General features: G+C 42.5%; 2 protein-coding genes across 2 annotated transcripts in view; both read left to right on the top strand.

The window, feature by feature from the left end:
* Nucleotides 1–8,180, top strand: part of PDE11A (phosphodiesterase 11A) — a 256,941-nt gene extending 248,761 nt beyond the window's left edge. The window contains exon 20 of the mRNA XM_084893080.1: nt 6,387–8,180. Coding sequence (XP_084749206.1) covers nt 6,387–6,542 — 156 coding nt within the window. The 3' untranslated portion in view covers nt 6,543–8,180. The remainder of the gene's footprint in view (nt 1–6,386) is intronic.
* A 7,621-nt stretch (nt 8,181–15,801) lies between these two features.
* LOC311626929 (intraflagellar transport protein 70B) lies at nt 15,802–18,595 on the top strand. The gene has a single exon (XM_084892872.1). The coding sequence runs from the start codon at nt 15,992–15,994 to the stop codon at nt 17,987–17,989; it is 1,998 nt and encodes a 665-aa protein (XP_084748998.1). The 5' UTR covers nt 15,802–15,991; the 3' UTR covers nt 17,990–18,595.
* The last annotated feature ends 386 nt before the right edge of the window (nt 18,596–18,981 follow it).

Raw genomic sequence — 18,981 nt, 5'->3', positions numbered from 1 at the left:
GAGCCCACAATGCAGGCATGTGTCCTTGACAGGAATCGAACCCGAGACCCTTCAGTCCTCAGATGGAGGCTCTAGCCACTGAGCCAAACCACCTAGGGCCTCTTAGTTTCTGATTATTTTTCTTGGGTAAGCTAGGAATGAGGGAAAGCAGAAAAATACTAAGTCTTAATATCAGAACTCTGGAAATATATAATTCAATAATAGGACATGAAAATCATCTTTTTTTTTCTTTTTCTTTTCTTTTTTTTTTTTTTTTTTGTGCCTTAAAATAAATAAATAAATAGCCAACACAGATGGATTCCTCCACATTTTTAAAAGGTCTTAATGACATAGTTGGACATTAACTGGGTTCCAAGGTAAAGCTGGTTTTCATGTGTGGGGTGCCTCTGTGCCCCCTTCCAATAACTGAGAATAGGAGTAGTAACTTGCTCTAAGAGCATGGCTCTCTCTTTGCTTGTTCCCTTGTCCCACATCTGCCCATCTATCCAGCACTTGAATTCTAAGAAGTGATGGTGGGCACTTATGGCACTAGTGATAGTAGATATGGATCATGATGGCAAGGAAAAGCAAGGCCAGAATCTGACTCAGAGCAGCTTGGTGCATTGGTACCATAAAAACAAGGCCTCGGGAATAATGGTAACAAGAGAGAATTCTCTGTTCATTTCCCAAGGGGATCATCCTGGGCTTGTTTTTGCAGCAGGATTGTGTAACAGGTCAGAACGTCCTGACCCCGTTCTCCACCAGCAGCAGCTGTCCTGGCCCTCCCCCTTTTTCCTGCCCCCTCAGTGAGGGGTGGGGGGGTGTTAGAAGAGGGGCTGTCACTGCTAGGAGCTAGAGATAAGAAGAAAGGCCTTGTTTCCACTCTCCCTGGGAACTCTCGGGATAGTACCCAAGACCGTTAACCCCAATAATGCGAGACTGCCACTGACGGCCATGATTCACAACAGGGCCCGAAAGAAGGAGAAATTCATGAAAGTTTTCAGACAGTGGACAACAGGCAGCACAGTACAGTGGTTTCTGGGAGAACGGAACAAGTGAGGTGAGCCCTACAACCGTCCCAGCTTCCTACCTGCAGAGTTTGCAGACTGCAGCACAGAGGAGGACCCCAGGCTGAGCCCAGAGGTCTCAATGTGGAGGCAGAGCCCGGACTCTTGGAGGCCCAGGAGATCCGAGTTCCCAGGGAAGAACACCAGAGAAAAGAGGGGCAGGAGAGAGAGCTAAGGTCCGCGGAGGGGTCTTGGGTTCTCACCACATGCAGGTGAGGAAACTACTGAGGCTGAGGAGAGAACCAGCAAAAAGCAGCAATAGAACAGTTGTTTGTTGTTCGGAGCTGACACAGGCTGGGGAAAGCCCACGTTCCCACCAAATGGACTATTACAGAAAACTTTGAAATATCTGAGGTACTGGGTATAAATCTCAGAAAATTACTGTCTCTGATAATGGGCCCAAATTAGTCCTAGGTTAAAGACTGATCTGGACCCACCTAGCAAAGCTTCAAAGCAAGCCTGAAAAGGATCAAATTATTTCCAGGTAACCTAATTGCATTCCAGAACAAAACTGAAAAATGTTTAAAGAAATTTCTTAAAAATTAAAAAACCCAGCACTCAACAACATAAAAGTTTCCAATGTCTGATATCCAATAAAAAATCACCACGCATGCAAAGAAGCAAGAAAATCAGATCTATAATAATTAGAAAAATCAATCAATGACAAGCTCAGAAGTGATACAGATCATAGAATTGATAGACAGGACATAAGACATTTATTATATTTTATATGCTCAAGTGGGTAGGGGAAGGATTGGGCATGACAGAATCATGGAAAGTTTTAGAAAAAAGAAACAAATCAAATTTCTATAAATTAAAAATACAACTTTCGAGAGGAAAACTGCAGTAGAAGGAACTCATATCAGAGTAAGCTCTGCAGAAGAGAAACTCTGGCATAGCAATGGAATATTGGAATGCAGGCCCTTCCCTCCCTGTATCCCGCAATTCTAACTTCTACACAGCACACTTGTTCTCACTCAGGTATTATAATACCGTGGCTCCACAAAGGTTAGATTTCACTCCCTCTCTGAAAGAAAATGGTGAGGGAATCAATTAAATGATACATATATACCTATGTAATATATGTATAATGTATTGCACGTATACATTATATACATCTACATATATACCTAATGTACATCTACATGTATGCTGTGCCTATATGTATATATGCTTACATATGCATAAAACCTTTCTGAGCAATACCCAAGTGGCCTCTCAGAAAGAATCTAGGTGTCTGGGCAGGGGATGAAGGAAATTTTACAAGGTACCTCTTGTACCCGTTGTATCCACTGGACTATGTGAATATATTACTTATTCAAAACAGTAAAACATGGAATAAACTGTACATGATGGTCACAGTGGAACAATGGGGTGTGCATTGAATCAGGAAGGAAGTGGGGTTCCTAAGCCACCTGGGTGACTGGATGCGTCAGGTTGTGTCGCTCAGAGCGTGTGTCCAAGGCCCTGCCTGTGGGGGGCCAGGAGGGAGCTTAGAGCCCCAGTGATATCCACACAGTTGCCCCCCGGGATGCAGCACATCCCAGGCTGGGCTGTTGGGTCAGATCCAACCCTACCCTGCAGTTGAGGCGCACATGAGCCATCAGTCCTACATTGCCCAAGTAGCTTCTGGCCTAAGGGACAAGCACCCCAAGGACTGAAACCATTAGGCAGAAGTTACGGGGACATAGATTTCAGCTCAATGTAAGGAACAGCATTCTAAAGTCAAAACCAAAAGTAAACTGAACGCCCCTGGGAAGCAGTGTGTTTACTGCCTCTGGACATGAATACAAACTGAAACTCCACAGGGATGCCACAGAGGAGACCCAGCGGCCCCGGGCAGATGGCACAGAGCACAAGTACCTGAGTCCCTCTGTGTAAAAGCAGACAGGCAAGAAGTGGTTTCTTTCTTTTTCTCCGAGTGAACAGCAAGTCAAGACAGATCCTAGAGGCATTCGCACAGAACTCATCTGGTGGCACTCGCTGATGAGAAATCTACAAGAATACACATGCCTTTCTAAATACTGGGAGCAATTCTCCTCCCGATAGACCTTGGAACTTAGGTGTGTGGGTCATCCCTTGCTTTCCTAATATTCCAATAGTTCTGTATTCTCTCAGTTAACTGCATTTGTGTAACACATTTGTAGTGTGTGGGGGTGGGGAGGAGTAATTCTTCAGGATTGTATTTTCTCTGCCTTTGCCTAGAACCAGCACCTGCCAGAGAAAACGATAGTCTAGAATGCCAATTCTGTGATTAAGGATAGTGTAGCAGAGAGAAGGAATTCTGAGAAATATGTGACCCCCCCAAAAAGATGTTTTTCAACACAAAGGAAGCAAGAGGGAGAACAAAGAGCTAGATAAAGGCAAGAAACCTCTTTGGGGGACTAAGCCAAACAAACTTAAATGGTGTCAGGAACAAATCGGTGGAGTAATTCGAATCATGGGCAGGTGCTATGAGTGTAATTTAGTAAAATGCTCGGGAACCTGCCAAAGCAGAGAAAAATGTGTTGCTTTTGAGATCATTTTCCAGCAGCTTCATAAAAGAAAACTGATTACTGGAATTTAATAAGTAAAACAGAGCCAGAAATATAGTAATCAAATGAGTTTTTAATTACATTTCAGACAGAAAAAAAAAAAATCCAATTTGTGCTCCCGGGATTAAAAAAAAAAAAAATAGTTCTTAGAGAAATGCCTTTGTAGTGGGAAAATAACATAAACACTAATTTCCATAGGAATTACAGTAGTCAGTTTAATTAAAAGGCCTGAGCAGAGAGAAGAGAGCCTGTGCCAAGCTATGCTAAATGAAACCGTGGCCCTGGTTGCTACCTCACTCTGCTGGCTAAACAAAAACACTATACGTTGAGCAGGCACAGGCACCTGCATTTTTTGTCATGGACATAGATGGGATTTTGATCGCTGCCTGGGTTATATATGGCTGTTTTATTTTTGTATGGAATAACTAATACATCTGGTTTACAATTAGATGTTGCTCTAGGGCAGTGTTTCCCAAACTTCTCTCATGATGAGAATCACCTGGTGGAGTTGTTAAAACACAGATTCCTGAATCCCAACTAAGAAGTGCTAAACTAGAATTTTTGGGAACATATAGGTAAAATTGCATACCTAACTTAGTGCTCTGTATATAACATCTGTCTTAGAGCACTAGTTAAGTATACAATTTTACCTATATGTTCCCAAAAATTCTAGTTTAGCACTTCTTAGTTGGGATTCAGGAATCTGTGTTTTAACAACTCCACCAGGTGATTCTCATCATGAGAGAAGTTTGGGAAACACTGCTCTAGGGGTTTGGCTCGCTGGTTGGAGCACTGGCCCTCAGACTGAGTGGTCCGAGTTCAATTCTGGGTTGCAGGCTCAATCCCCGGCCCAGGTCAGGGCACGTGGGGAAGACAACCAATCGATGTGTTTCTCTCACGTCGATGTTTCTCTCTGTCTCTTCCCCTCCCTTCCACTCTCTCTAAAAATCAATGGAGAAAATACACTGAGTGGCCAGATTATTATGATCTCTGAACGCATAATAATCTGGCCACTCAGTGTCTATGTTATATAATAATCCTATGTTATATATATAATAAAAGGCTAACATGCAAATTGTCCTCTCTAGCAGGACTTCAACCAGCAGGCAGGCTGGCCAACCGCCCATGTCCCCTCCTCCTGGCCAAGTTGGCTGGTCTCCACCCATGCACGAATTCATGCTACTGGTCCTCTAACACACACACACACACACACACACACACACACACACACATACACACACACACACACACACTGAGTGGCCAGATTATTATGCATTCAGAGATCATAATTATCTGGTCACTCAGTGTATATCCTCAGTTGAAGATTATCAACAACAAAAAATGAGGGACAGCCAAAACCGGTTTGGCTCAATGGATAGAGCGTCGGCTTGGGGACTGAAGGGCCCTGGGTTCGATTCCGGTCAAGAGCATGTACCTTGGTTGCGGGCATATCCCCAGTAGAGGGTGTGCAAGAGGCAGCTGATCGATGACTCTCTCTCATCGATGTTTCTAGCTCTCTATCTCTCTCCCTTCCTCTCTGTACAAAAATCAATAAAGTATATATATTTTTTTAAATGAGGGACATCGATGTGAAAGAACATCATCTCAGCCAAGCTGGCGTGCTTGTCGCTCGGAGGCATACCAGTTGTTTCCGGGCGTTTCAACCCTCGCCTACTTACTTTACACCCAGTTACATTTTACCTGTGGTCCCATCACTTGCTGGAGAGGAAGGGGGAGGGGATAAACAGGTGGCTGCAGCCAGGCGTAGGGAAGGGAGCTCTTTCTCCTGCGGAGGATTTTGCTCTTGGCCGCCCCCTAGCCACTGCTCCAGCTGGGAGAGAGCTTTTCAGGGGGTGTGCTTCCTGGTGGTGTGTTTCCCTGGTAATGCACCGGGCAGACACACCTGCAAGCTGTCTCCACGCCCCTGGGGTTCTCATCTGTGGCCACAGAACCCGGACCCGGACCCGAGGCATAAAGAGGAAACAGGAAGTGTTACCTTTCCATGAGCTAACACCCCACAGCTCCCCGATCCTTGTTCCCCTTGGGGTCATCCAAGTCTTGTGAGGCCAAAAGTTTATACCATTGGGGAGTAGAGGACTTAAAAAAAAAAAAAACATAGTTAAGTAAAAAGGCAATATTTAGAAGGGAGGACCCTAAATCCTGACCTTCATTAGCCTCATGGGTCAGTCTCTACATCCTACATTTCCTCTTCCCTCATCTCTCCTACACCCCTTTGTCCATCCCCCAACCCTTTTTCTTTTCCCTCTTGTCCATTTCCATACATGTTCTCCCAAAGATCTGTACCCTTGCCATGGTTCCAAGATCTTTGCTTTAAAAATGAAAACCTCCTCTTGTTTCAAGATTTTGCCTGGCCTCTTATTCAGGTAAGTCCACCTGGAGTCATCTCTGGTGGAGCAAGTTTATTTTTGTAAAAATTTAAGTTCATGGTCTAATGAGATCTGGAGGCCTCCCAGGCAGACAAAGGTACACATATTAGTAAACATGTGTGAGCTAGTTTGTTTCCTCTTGCTTGATGTGGATCTAACACAGGATCATAATCTAATTGGCTGGCACCCGGGAGTAGTACTCAGCCACCTGTCTTATTTTGTTCATTCTCTGCATCGGCTCTATTAGTATAAAACAGCAGCACTCAACGCATGGGTACTTCTTATAAATAGCTCGTGGTTACCAAATAATCATCACTTTCATTCCTCACAGCCAGTTTCCATTCTCCCCGGGAAAGCTGGAAAATCATGTCAGTGACTCCAGTTCCTCTCTCTCCCACCTTCTGATTGTTTTGTTTTAGGCCTTGGTGAAGGTCAATGTGAAACTGAAGCCGATGCTGGATTCGGTGTCTGAGAACAGAAGTAAGTGGGAAGAGCTGCACCAGAAGAGGCTGCTGGTCTCAGCTGCCTCCCCCTGCTCCGCGGGCCTCCTGGTGGCCGGGGCCAACAGTAACTAACCCTGGGGTCAGCTGCTGCTGCAAAAGAACTGCATCCTGACGGGCCAGCTTTGGCCCAGCCTCTTCATCCTATTCGTCCTTAAAGCTCAGACAGACAGAAAGTTTGGAGGATGAGCTGGGAAGCATGCCTGGGGTTTCACCTTGACGTGTGGCCACCAGGGAAAGGCGTGATGGGAAGGACAGAGGAGGAGGTGGGGCAGGGAGCACACCCCAGGATCCTGGACTTTCCATGACGAAAAGACATGGCCTGGGACTGAGACAGGCGCTGGGCAGAGGACAGCTGTGGATCCAGGCGGCCCTGGCCATTCTGACCCAAGGGAACATGGACCAGTGCGGGCGTCACTAGAGCTGCTTCATTTTGCATATGGCTCTTCTCTTTGCTACAAGGCAACAATGCCTGCCCTTGCATCCTCTCCCCAGTGCCCTTCAGTGCCAGGCTGTCCTAAGAACCCTGATTTGTATTCTGTAGAGGTATTTTATTTTTATCCTAAAGCTTCTTAATGATGGCTCGGAGCCAAGAGACTTGTAAAAGATAAACTATATTATCCTTACAAACACCAACTATTCCCACATTTCCCCTAAAAATAGCTGTAGTAGAAATACATTCAATGTGTTTGTCTGATTGGGGTTTACACAGGATTCATAACACTGCATTGGGATGGTGGTCCCCTTTTTCAGTTTTCTAATTCAATCTTCATTGTAGACCAACTCTACTCCCAGAAGGAATAGATTAATAGGCTTTAATTAAAGTAAGGGTGAAAGAAAATCTATAATTGGATTTACCACAAGTGGCATATGAACATTTAGAAACTATTTCCAGCAGCCAGATATTGCAACAGGGCACAGCAGCACCATGGACAACGATCATGGACTACCTTGAGTTCTCCTAGTGATGGTGTTTGTATAAAACTGAAAGTCACTATCACTACCAACCTTCAGGCAAATGCAGGAGTCTCCAATTTTGGATTTTTCCTTAAGTATTAGAAATAATGTCTGGCAGGTGAACAAATAATGGTGTAGGCAGAGACTACATATTCTATGGAAAGCCAGGTTTACAATGGGTGAGAATAAACTATATGAAATAAATGCAATGACTAGAAAGCCACTTTGCCTCCCATTTCACCTGAGATTGAGGTCACGCTATGCCTTATCCAAAGAATGGGAAGTGAGAAGCTAGCTTTGGCATCGTGACTGGATGACTTTGGACACTTCACCTAACCTCTCTCCGTCAGTCTGTTTCCTCATTTGTCAAATGAGACTACACTTAGGAAATGGTTTTCAAACATGCTTTAACCTTGTAACTCTTTGTTCAAATAAATCTCACATGGAATCTCCGAGATATAAAACATTCTCCGTGAGTCCTCCCCTTGAAGCCAGTTGGGGGATCCACAGCCCCAGCACACCCGCAGGTCTTCGATCACATACATGGTGCTCCATAAAGGGACTCTGAGGAGTTGGAAACCCCTGGATCAGATGACCCTTGAAGTTCACTCCATCTCTGAAAAATCTAAAATTTATAAACCATGTTTTGTTCTTATTGCCCCTGGCCAGTATCAGTTATTAACTTCATTACTCAAATACTAAGGAAATAGGGACCGAGATCCACAAAGAACATTGTTTTGCTGGCATGGAGCAGGCATTCAGCACATGTGTTCTTTAAAAAAAAAAAAAAATGGGTAAATTAAGGTACCAAGCGGAAGTGAGGGAAGAGCAGATACACATAGGGAAGAAGTAAGATGCCAGGTGGCAAGAAACAAAGTACAATTATAAACCAGGCAAAGAGGGGTAAAAGAAGGAGAAAGAAGAAGAGGAAGAGGAAAGGGGGAAACGGGGAGGAGAAGCCACTGAAGCAGGTGGTCGGAAAACTGCCCAAAGGGAAGGTGAAAGTCATTCCACACAGACAAAGCACTTGTAACCAAATCACCTGGGCGTGCACAATCCTGTCATCAATTGCTTAGAAAAGAGAGATACTTGAGCAGAGGGGGGTTTGACAAAGAGAAGGAAGGAGTGGGAGTCCTAAAATATAATGTTCCTAGCTGCCCTTTACAGCTGCCTCTGCAGGGAAGACTAGAGGGACTAGCGGAGAAAATGAGTGCAGGAAAAATTGCCTCCGCAGAGCAGGTAAGAGGAGGCTGTTCAGATTTATGGATTTTATTAAGCCAGTTTTCGGAATCACTCTGCTATAAAGGAAATAGCTTCTGCAGGGCTGTCTCTCCTCAGGTGAAGAACAAAGGGTGGGTGGAGTTAGGGCTCGGAAGCACTGCAGGTGTTGCTGGCTATTGTGCCAGATCAGGTTTATGTCACAAGCGGGAATTGAAAAACAGACCGGGTGAGGCAGAGACGAACCCACATCTGTTATCCTCCCCAACAATATAAGCAGCCCAGACAGACAGATGCCAGTCTATCTCTAGCGACATTTGAAAGCATGTGCCTGGTGATAAAACTAGACCCAGGGCCCGTGGAGACTGCAGGCAGCTACAAGCACCATAGCGATCCTGAACACGGATGCTGCGTATTGCTAAGGGGAACATAATTTATAGCGCAGACCCTCCGGCTTCCACTAAGGTTGAGTTTTCCCTTCATTTCCTTGCCTTTTTATTGGCTTCACTGCACGGTTGCCAATAGCAACGTCCACTGGTGGCAAGGGGAGTTCAACATCATTGCAATCTGCCATACAGTGGAGCCCTGACAATGTCAACCATCAATCAGGCAGCTGTTTGTAATTGCCTCCATCTATTTTTCCTGTCTGGAAGTATCTTTCCTATTGTGGGTCAGAATTCAGAAACTGCTGACTAATGCCTTGGCCTGGTCCTCCTCGACCCAGGCAGTGGGAAAGGAGGGTGGCAACAACCCAGGGGGTTACAGATTGAACTCTTGGGAGTCTAAGGGTTTTAAACCCCTTTTTAAAATAATCTATAATTTCCCAAGAATGTGAGGTCTGTGTAGTTATCCATATATTCTGCTTTTCCAAAAGAGAGAACGCGAAATTCCCCAATCCTTCTTATTAGGTTTATTTCCTAGTGGAGGAAGGCATTTAAAATGTGAGCCTTCTTACAAAACCCCCAACTGACCAGATTATGTTTGCCTCTTCAAGTCGCTTGCATTCATGTTTGAAATTACTTCATCCTACTTTCTCCACAAGATGCATTTGTTTTAGAGATGCTTTTTATTCTCTTATCAGTCGGTGTGGAGATAACACGTGCACATCCTACTCTGTAGCTGGCAAGCTGGCCAGTAGGGTCAGCTTGGCAAACTGTAAAGAGCGCCATCCTGCCTTGGCTACGGGCTGGACCTGTTATCTTGGGACTCTCCAGCCTCAGGTTTTCTGTTGGTAAAATAAGAGCACTGACTTCATTTCCACACCAAAGGACCAGCCGTATTTAACTTTCAAAAAATGTCTTCAGATAGCTGTTTTGTTTTCTGTTCTCGAATAAAATAGGAATAAACCTAAAAAGATCATCTCGTTAAAGACAAAATGAAAAGTTTCATATATGGGGTAGATTTAAAAATAACCTCACCACAGATTTGTCTGAGCCTGCCTCTAGGGATCATGAAAGACTATCATCAGTACAATTTTTAAAAAATATATTCTTTTATCACTTAAAGGACAGTTTTAGATGATTTCATATCATGGATATCCCATAAATGGTAGTCAATTTAATTTAAAAGTAAACTTACAAAGCGAGTTAAGAAATTAAAATTAAAATTGCATGTGTTTTCTGTTTCTAAAATCTGAGATGTCAATAAAATAAAACTTAAATAAAATAAAATAAAATAAAATAATAAAATCTGAAATGTCTATCCATTTCCAAGTATTTTATATTTACATATACATTAGGTTAGAAATAACCACACAATCGTGTGGTAAAGGCCTGAGGTGGGGGGCGGGGGGCATGAAGGACAGAGGGAAGGGGTTAATGGATGGGGGAAGGGGCATCTATAATACTTTCAACAATAAAGATAAATTAAAAAAAGAAATAACCTTTAAATTTTTGTTAGTGTAATAACAATATTATGGGTAAGTAGTTCAGTTGCTGTTTTCATGTATCATATTTCTTCATACTTTTCCCACTTGCCTTAGGTCATTAAACAGAGTCTGCTTAATTTACTCTGCAGTACAATTATTTTAAAATCAATTTATCCTGCTGACTCTTCTTGAATAGCAGAACATAAGGTAACAGTTTTATCTCCAGTAGTAGTTCCCTTCAAGTGGGACTGAAATCTAAACAGATTTAAATATTTTAAAAAGTGTCTTAATTGGGAAAAAGAAAACACACACACACACACACACACACACACACAGAAAGGATTCATTAAAGCAGCAGAAGAAAACCTGATTTGGGAACCTAAGAACTCTGGCAGAGTCACTGTAGTGAAGTTCCATTACCTGTTGTTCTGCCCTGAGCTGTAAGGAACCCCCAAAACTCAAATGTACCAGGAAATTTAAAGATTGAGTCAGGCTACAAGAAGGCCAAATTTTCCTAAGTTTCCTAAGTGAACAATAATAGGATAAAACACATCGCTGGCAGAAATAAAATGCAGTGTGTCTGGAGAATTTCATGATGAGTACCTGGATTTAGTAATGATGTCCTCCTTACATTGTTTACCTTTACCTCCGCGAGTAACGTGGGGTTGTACGTCTTTTCTAATTTAATTTGGAATGTTGTTGCATATTTGGTTCACTTCTCAACAGTGCTAAAGATGTGTATCTGTGTATTAAATCTATAACAATGTTGTTGAATGTATACACTCCTACAGAAATGTTTGTTTTATTAAGTAAATTATTTGCTGTGGAAAAAAAATGTTATTTGAGGCCATCATTTATATTTGTGTTTATTTTCTGTGTGCATATGTGTCTGTTACAATATCATTTTTTTCTTCAGATTTAGATTAAATCATACTGAGATGAATTTTTTTTAAAAAAGATGAAGAAAAGAGAAAGAAAAGGAAGGAGGGAGGGATGGAGAGAGGGAAGAGGGAAGGAAGGAAGGAAAGAAGGGCATGTTGGTGTGGAAATAGACTAGTTTTGTTGGGCCTCATTCCCTTAGGGAAAAATTGCTTTTGCCATTTTATTTTTATGTACAACAATCTAAAAAGGATCTCCTCCTGATTTGCTTCCTAATTATTGCTTTACACAAAAGGAGGGAAATACGTTTTCAATTGAGTTGTCTGAAGTCACTCCCTTTGTGTAGATTTCCCAGGCTGATGTTTCATTGTAAGAATCCAACATTATAGATGTCTTGACCATTTCACAAGCAAAATCATAATCCATGATTTTGAAATAATCTGCTGCTTTAAGAGACCTAAATATCTTTGTTTTTAATAAAATGCTTACGGTTTAACTAAAGCTTCAGAATACCCTTTCTCTTCATGGGGCGGGGATAGAAGGACAGAAAGAGGCAAGTATGCATCTGAATACCAACAACTGAGATTGTGAGGATCACTTTCAGCTCATTCACCTTGCCTGGACCTGTGGTGTTTGCCTGTGTGAGAAGGATGCTGGAACAGCCCTCTCCTTGGAACGTTTTAAAGATAACAAAATAATTCGAATGATTCAAGTTTTCCTGGAGGGAGAAGAGTCTGCAGCCCAATGCAGGTTCCAGCGTCCTCACAGATTGCTCAAATTTGCATGGGCAATTACACAGGGGAATTGCATCAATTCAGGGCTGTCAGCCACACTGATGCCATACAATTACACTATGGCTTCGGTGCTTAAACTTTAAAATTCTTACAGCGTTGTGCCTGTTCTATTAGAACAAACTGCAGCAAATGACCCAAAGCCAATTCAAATGACTGAAGAGGAGGTACCCAGGGGGTGGGGGTGAGGGTGGGGGGGTAGGGGGGAGAAGGAAGAGGTGTAGTGTGGCCCCTACTGGCCAGCTTAAGCAATCACCAGTCCTCCCGTGCTGGCTGCAGCAACCACTAGCATCTTAATCCATGCTTTTCAAGTGTGGCCAACAATAAGAATCACCAAATTCACAGAAGAGCTGTAAAGATTATGAGGGAAGTTAGGCAAAGCAGACCTGGTCTTGGTACAAAAAGTACCCTTTATGAACACAGGGGCTAGAGTAGGTCTTTGTTTGGGTAGGTGGTTGATTATTTCACCTTGTGCCTTCACAAGCTCACAAATGCCAGTTGTGCCTTCTCTAATTCCTTTTATAAATCAGTTGCTGCTATGATTTCCGATAAATTTATTTAGATCATAACACTGTAAGTCCCCAAATATAAACTACTTGATAAAAAAAAAAAAAGCTATATTAAAAAAGAAAATCAAATTTAAAAAAACAATAAAACTGGAATTACCAGGAAAGAAGAACTCATAATGAGGTTAAATGTCTCACCATCTGAATGTAAATGTTCCTAAGCATTGATTTGGGATACAATAAAAGTCTTAAAAAAAATTAAACAGATACTCCTAAAAGTCAGTCAACTAACTGGCACTAATTTATTATTTTCTTCTCTGTTATGGTGAAAGATGGGGGAGGGAGGAAACAAGATAACTGAGTCCCCCAAACTGACCATATTGTAGAAAATGGCCTGGAAATAAAGGGGGAAAGACATAACAACTGGAAAATGGTTCTGCAGGTCTTCCTTTATGAAGGAAGATGTCTGACCACAGTTATGGTTGTGGAAATGTTCATAAATTAACAATGTTTACCAATAGGATACTTAGAGAATTAATAAGAAAACATACTTTCTAACTAGTTTTAAAAGAAAATGATGAGTAGATTATCAACACAAATAGAATTTGATCATTTCACACACTGGCAAGCAGAAACATAAGCATGTTAAGAAGCAAACATGCGTGGTTTAAATGCTTTTGGCTTTTATACATTTTGCCTGAATGGAATTCTATGTGGTAAACATGCCTTCCCTTATGCAGCAAAATCCAACGCCATTTCCCCAAAGTAATTCAACTAAATCATTTTATTGCAACCACTAAATTCTTTCTTATTGCTAGGAACGGTACGATACAGTTACTTTTTTTATATATACGCTCTAGATTTTCAAGATCCTGTTGGAAACATACTGATTCTTATGACATTTTATGTCACCTATTGCTTTCCAGAATTTCTATCATTAATGAAAGGGTCTTCTTTCACCTTTGGCCGCCAAGGAGAACTCCCTGCACACATACACACACAAAAAAAACACACCTAAATCTACTTCCCAACTGCCTCTATGAGGCAAAATAAAAGTCTATCACAGCAGCAGTGATGGTCATGCCAATTTCACAGTGTGATTTGGGCACTCATTTCATTTTGAAAAGGAACCTGCCCTCCATCTGTCTAAGCGGACAGTCCTGCTTTTGTCAAGCCAGCACATGAAATAAGGGGGAGGACACAGAGCAGCTGCCCTCGTGCCCCCTTCTGCTGCCACCCTCAGATAGTCACCAACACAAAGCGGGGAACCTCCACTGATACCTGTAGGGACCAGAGAGAAGATAGTCCTTTTATCTTTCTTCTGTTTCCAAGAAGCCATTTGAAGGTGAATGCTTTCATGAGGCAATTCTGAGAAACAGAGAGACAAACTAAAAATATATAACACAATTTCCTATTTCCGTGTTCTATTATCTTGCCTTGATTTAATAGCAACTTACCCAAAGTAACAGTTCATACACAAGGATTTTGACTTACTGAGCCTGAGTTTCCAAGGGACAAGTGTAGTTAGATAGCTAAAGAGAAGATCCTCCTCCACTCACCCTTAAATATTAATCAGCACTAGCCAGCGTCCCTCAACCCATGTATCGCCCTGGTTTGAAGGCCCTTAAATGGTGCCCACAGAGCCTGGGTTGAAAGAAGGTTATGGTGATCCTCATCAACTGCTTTCAATAGTGGCCCAGAGCCTTACTCAACCCTCCTGAAATGGGTGTAGTTCATCCCTTTCTTGGTATTCATACAGTGGAAGCTTCCTTGTCCAATTCCACCCATAAGAACACAGCTCTGCCAGTTTCTGAGCAAAGAAAAAGACTGAATTAGTACATAGAATCAGTTGCTTTATGATAGGAGCAATCACAAGTCTATAAAAGTTCCCTCTTAGCTATTCCAAGTGACTAGGAGTCACACCACCCCCACATTATTTCTTAACATCTGCTCACAGCTACAGTTCAGCCCTGGAAGCTCACACTTCTATTACCAAACAAACTTGGTTGCTTTTTTTAATGGAGAAAATAAAGACACTAATCCACTGTCATACAACTTGGCACCAAACACTGAGCCCTTAAAAACTCATCTATAGGAGGTATATGGAACAGATTATTCACCAGTCACTATTTCCTTCTGAAACTAGCTATTTGAACATCATGGCACAGCTACTAACTATTTAACTGTGTGGTCTTGGGCAAGTCACTTAAACCTTTCCAGTAAACAGATTCTTCATCTGTAATAGATAGACTACAGGGTGGACAATAAGATTAGAATTAATACATGTAAATGGTCTAATAGAGAGTCGTATAATACAGTTGCTGTTGGCTCTGAAATTGTATATATAGGAAATATGTAGGGGCAGCAAAACTATAGAGGAGGCAGATAAAGGACTGGCACTAAAGTCTTTAGATATATAGCAAAGATGCTTTTATTCAAACACCATTTTTCCTGTGTATACACAGGTCAATATAGATCATGGTCAATCAGTGGAGATGTAGGGAGAGCAAGGAAGATTTGTTTCTTAATTTCAATAAAATTTGGAGGACCAGGGCAGAAAACACAGCCAAATTTAAACACCAACATTGGCTTAGTAATACCTGTTTATTAAAAAGGGAAGTGGAAGGTACTTGGATCTAAAATTTAGAAACTCTCATACCAGATAAGATTCACAAAACCATTTCCTGTGGAATGGAGAAAAATAAAGACTCTTGGTCTCTGCATATTATGTTATAACAAAGTGTGCCCTCAAGGCAGCTTAAAAACAGAAGTCTAGGGGAATTCCAAGGAAATATTCCACCTTTTCTATCCCATTAATTTACAAAAACAAAACGCGAAACAAAACATGTATGCAGCACGTAATATACAGGACACAGGACCACAAACCTTCCTCCCCCTCGCCAAAGACCTAGATGACACAACAAGTAGGAAGCAACCCTTATTTACATAGAAACTGAAAGCCAGTGAAAACCCATCTGCCAGGCTATGGCTCCCTCCCTCAGAGACTACATCTCCCAGAAAGCAAAGCGGCCAGCTCCCAAGGGGCCTGGGTACATTTGACCGGTGCATGCCGGGAAGTAGAGTTTCCACCTCAAAACTACCATGAGAGGAATCCTTTCTTTTCCAATTCATTTCCTACGCAAGTCGTCTTTGAGGACTGAATCGGTACTCGAGAGACTCTTTTCAGTGATTCCTTTATATGACTAACGGTCTTTTTCCGTAGCAAAGTAATATCCGGGCAAGGAGGTTTCCGTTTCCGGTTGGCTTGTTGCCTTGGTAACTGGAACGCGCAAGCATTTGGCGGTTATGGCGGGGCTGGGAGGTACGCCGATCCCCGACGGGGAGTTCACCGCGGCCGTGTACCGGCTCATCCGGGACTCCCGCTACGCCGAGGCGGTGCAGCTGCTGGGCCGCGAGCTGCAACGGAGCCCGCGGAGTCGCGCCGGCCTGTCGCTGCTGGGCTACTGCTACTACCGCCTGCAGGAGTTCCCCTTGGCGGCCGACTGCTATGAGCAGCTGAGCCAGCTGCACCCCGAGCTGGAGCAGTACCGCCTGTACCAGGCCCAGGCCCTGTACAAGGCCTGCCTGTACCCCGAGGCCACCCGGGTCGCCTTCCTCCTCCTGGACAACCCCGCCTACCACAGCCGGGTCCTCCGTCTGCAAGCCGCCATCAAGTACAGCGAGGGCGACCTCCCCGGGGCCAGGAGCCTGGTGGAGCAGCTGCTGAGTGGGGAAGGGGGTGAGGACAGTGCTGGTGAGAACGAGTCAGACAGCCAGGTCAACCTGGGTTGTTTGCTCTACAAGGAGGGACAGTATCAAGCTGCATGTTCCAAGTTCTTTACCGCCCTGCAGGCCTCGGGCTACCAGCCTGACCTTTCCTACAATCTGGCTTTGGCCTATTATAGCAGCCGACAGTATGCCTCAGCGCTGAAGTATATTGCAGACATCATTGAGCATGGCATCCGCCAGCACCCAGAGCTGGGTGTGGGCATGACCACGGAGGGTATTGATTTTCGCAGTGTTGGCAACACTTTAGTTCTTCACCAGACTGCACTGGTGGAAGCCTTCAACCTTAAGGCAGCCATAGAATACCAATTGAAAAACTATGAGGTGGCCCAGGAAACCCTCACTGACATGCCACCGAGGGCAGAGGAAGAGTTAGACCCTGTGACCCTGCACAACCAGGCGCTGATGAATATGGATGCCAGGCCTACAGAAGGATTTGAAAAGCTCCAGTTTCTGCTCCAGCAGAACCCCTTTCCCCCAGAGACCTTTGGCAACCTGTTGCTGCTCTACTGCAAATATGAGTATTTTGACCTAGCAGCAGATGTCCTGGCAGAGAATGCCCACTTGACTTATAAGTTCCTCACACCTTATCTCTATGACTTCTTAGATGCCATGATTACTTGCCAAACAGCTCCTGAAGAGGCTTTTATTAAGCTTGATGGGCTAGCAGGGGTGCTGACTGAGCAGCTTCGGAGACTCACTAAACAAGTGCAGGAAGCAAGACACAATAGAGATGATGAAGGGGTCAAAAAGGCAGTGAATGAATATGATGACATCCTGGAGAAATATATTCCTGTGTTGATGGCCCAGGCAAAAATCTACTGGAACCTTGAAAACTATTCAATGGTAGAAAAGATCTTCCGCAAATCTGTGGAATTCTGCAATGACCATGATGTGTGGAAGCTGAACGTGGCTCATGTTCTGTTCATGCAGGAAAACAAATACAAAGAAGCCATCGGTTTTTATGAGCCCATTGTCAAGAAGCATTATGACAATATCCTGAATGTCAGTGCTATTGTGTTAGCTAACCTCTGTGTTTCATATATTATGACAAGTCAAAATGAAGAAGCTGAGGAGTTGATGAGGAAGATTGAAAAGGAGGAAGAGCAGCTCTCCTATGACGACCCAGATAAGAAAACCTACCATCTCTGCATTGTGAACTTGGTGATAGGCACACTTTACTGTGCCAAGGGAAATTATGACTTTGGGATTTCCCGAGTTATCAAAAGCTTGGAGCCTTACAATAAAAAACTGGGAACTGACACCTGGTACTATGCCAAAAGATGCTTCCTGTCCTTATTAGAAAACATGTCAAAACACACGATCATGCTTCGTGACAATGTTATTCAAGAATGTGTCCAGTTTCTAGAACACTGTGAAGTTTATGGCCGGAACGTGCCTGCTGTTATTGAACAGCCCCTGGAAGAAGAAAGAATGCATATTGGAAAGAATACGGTCACATATGAATCCAGACAGTTAAAAGCTTTGATTTATGAGATTATAGGATGGAATATGTAGTCATGTCTGATAATGGGCATGTTTGTTATCTATATTTGGTATTCTCTTTTGTCTGTAATTATCCTTTGGTTTCTTTACATTTGTTGAAATTTTTACCCCTTAAAAGTTAAAAATAATTTAGTTGTAACTTTTCTTTTTAATAATCTCATGAAATGAAATGTAATAAAAGGAACTTGAACCCTAGAAGTGTAGGAGAAAATTCAAACGTGGAGGAACTTAAATAGTATTTCTAGTGCCTGTGTTCCCTATCCTTTGCATATTTGTGCTTTGCTATATCCTGAGGGAATCCTCCATGACAATATTACATTATCCAGGGAATAGCACTATCAAGTCCAGAATTCAGTTAATGTGTAGGACATCTGGGCATTAACAATCATTTTAAGAATATTGTTTGTACTCTAACATTAACCCTTATAATTACATTAATTTATAATGCATATATTTTGCATAGACCTTCTAAGTGGAATTTTTGTTGTTGTTTTTAATGATTTTGTTTGGTTGGTTTTTAATATGCAAGACTCTTGTGCCATAACAAAATTCTTGTGCCATAACAAAATTGTGGTGCTATGGTGTGGAGACAATAAACAATTGACCAATTTCCATGTTTCTTCTGCTCCATTTATTAATAATTTAAATATACAAACATGAACATAAGATATAATCATACTATTTAATAATTTATATTTAGCATTAATAATAGGTAGCTTTAGACTAAGTTCTTATTTCTTATTCTTGTATTTCTACTTAGGATACATGAATCCTAGAACATTGTTTCCATGTTCTAGCCTCTTGAAAATGAAAAAAATTCTGCATGCTGTTTCAGTGATCCTAACAACCCTCTACCCTATTCATACAACAGAAGGAATGGTCTACCAATGGATTCTGAAATCATATCTGGTAGATTCATAATACAAATTTCATATTTAACAGCCTCTCAGTAATGTTTTGGAGTTCTCACTGTGAACCCAATCATTCTGCTCAGGCATTTAATT

The sequence above is a fragment of the Pipistrellus hanaki genome, assembly GCF_964339955.1.
Source record: "Pipistrellus hanaki genome assembly, chromosome: 8".
NCBI lineage: Eukaryota > Metazoa > Chordata > Mammalia > Chiroptera > Vespertilionidae > Pipistrellus > Pipistrellus hanaki.
This window is presented reverse-complemented; position numbering and strand designations above follow the sequence as displayed.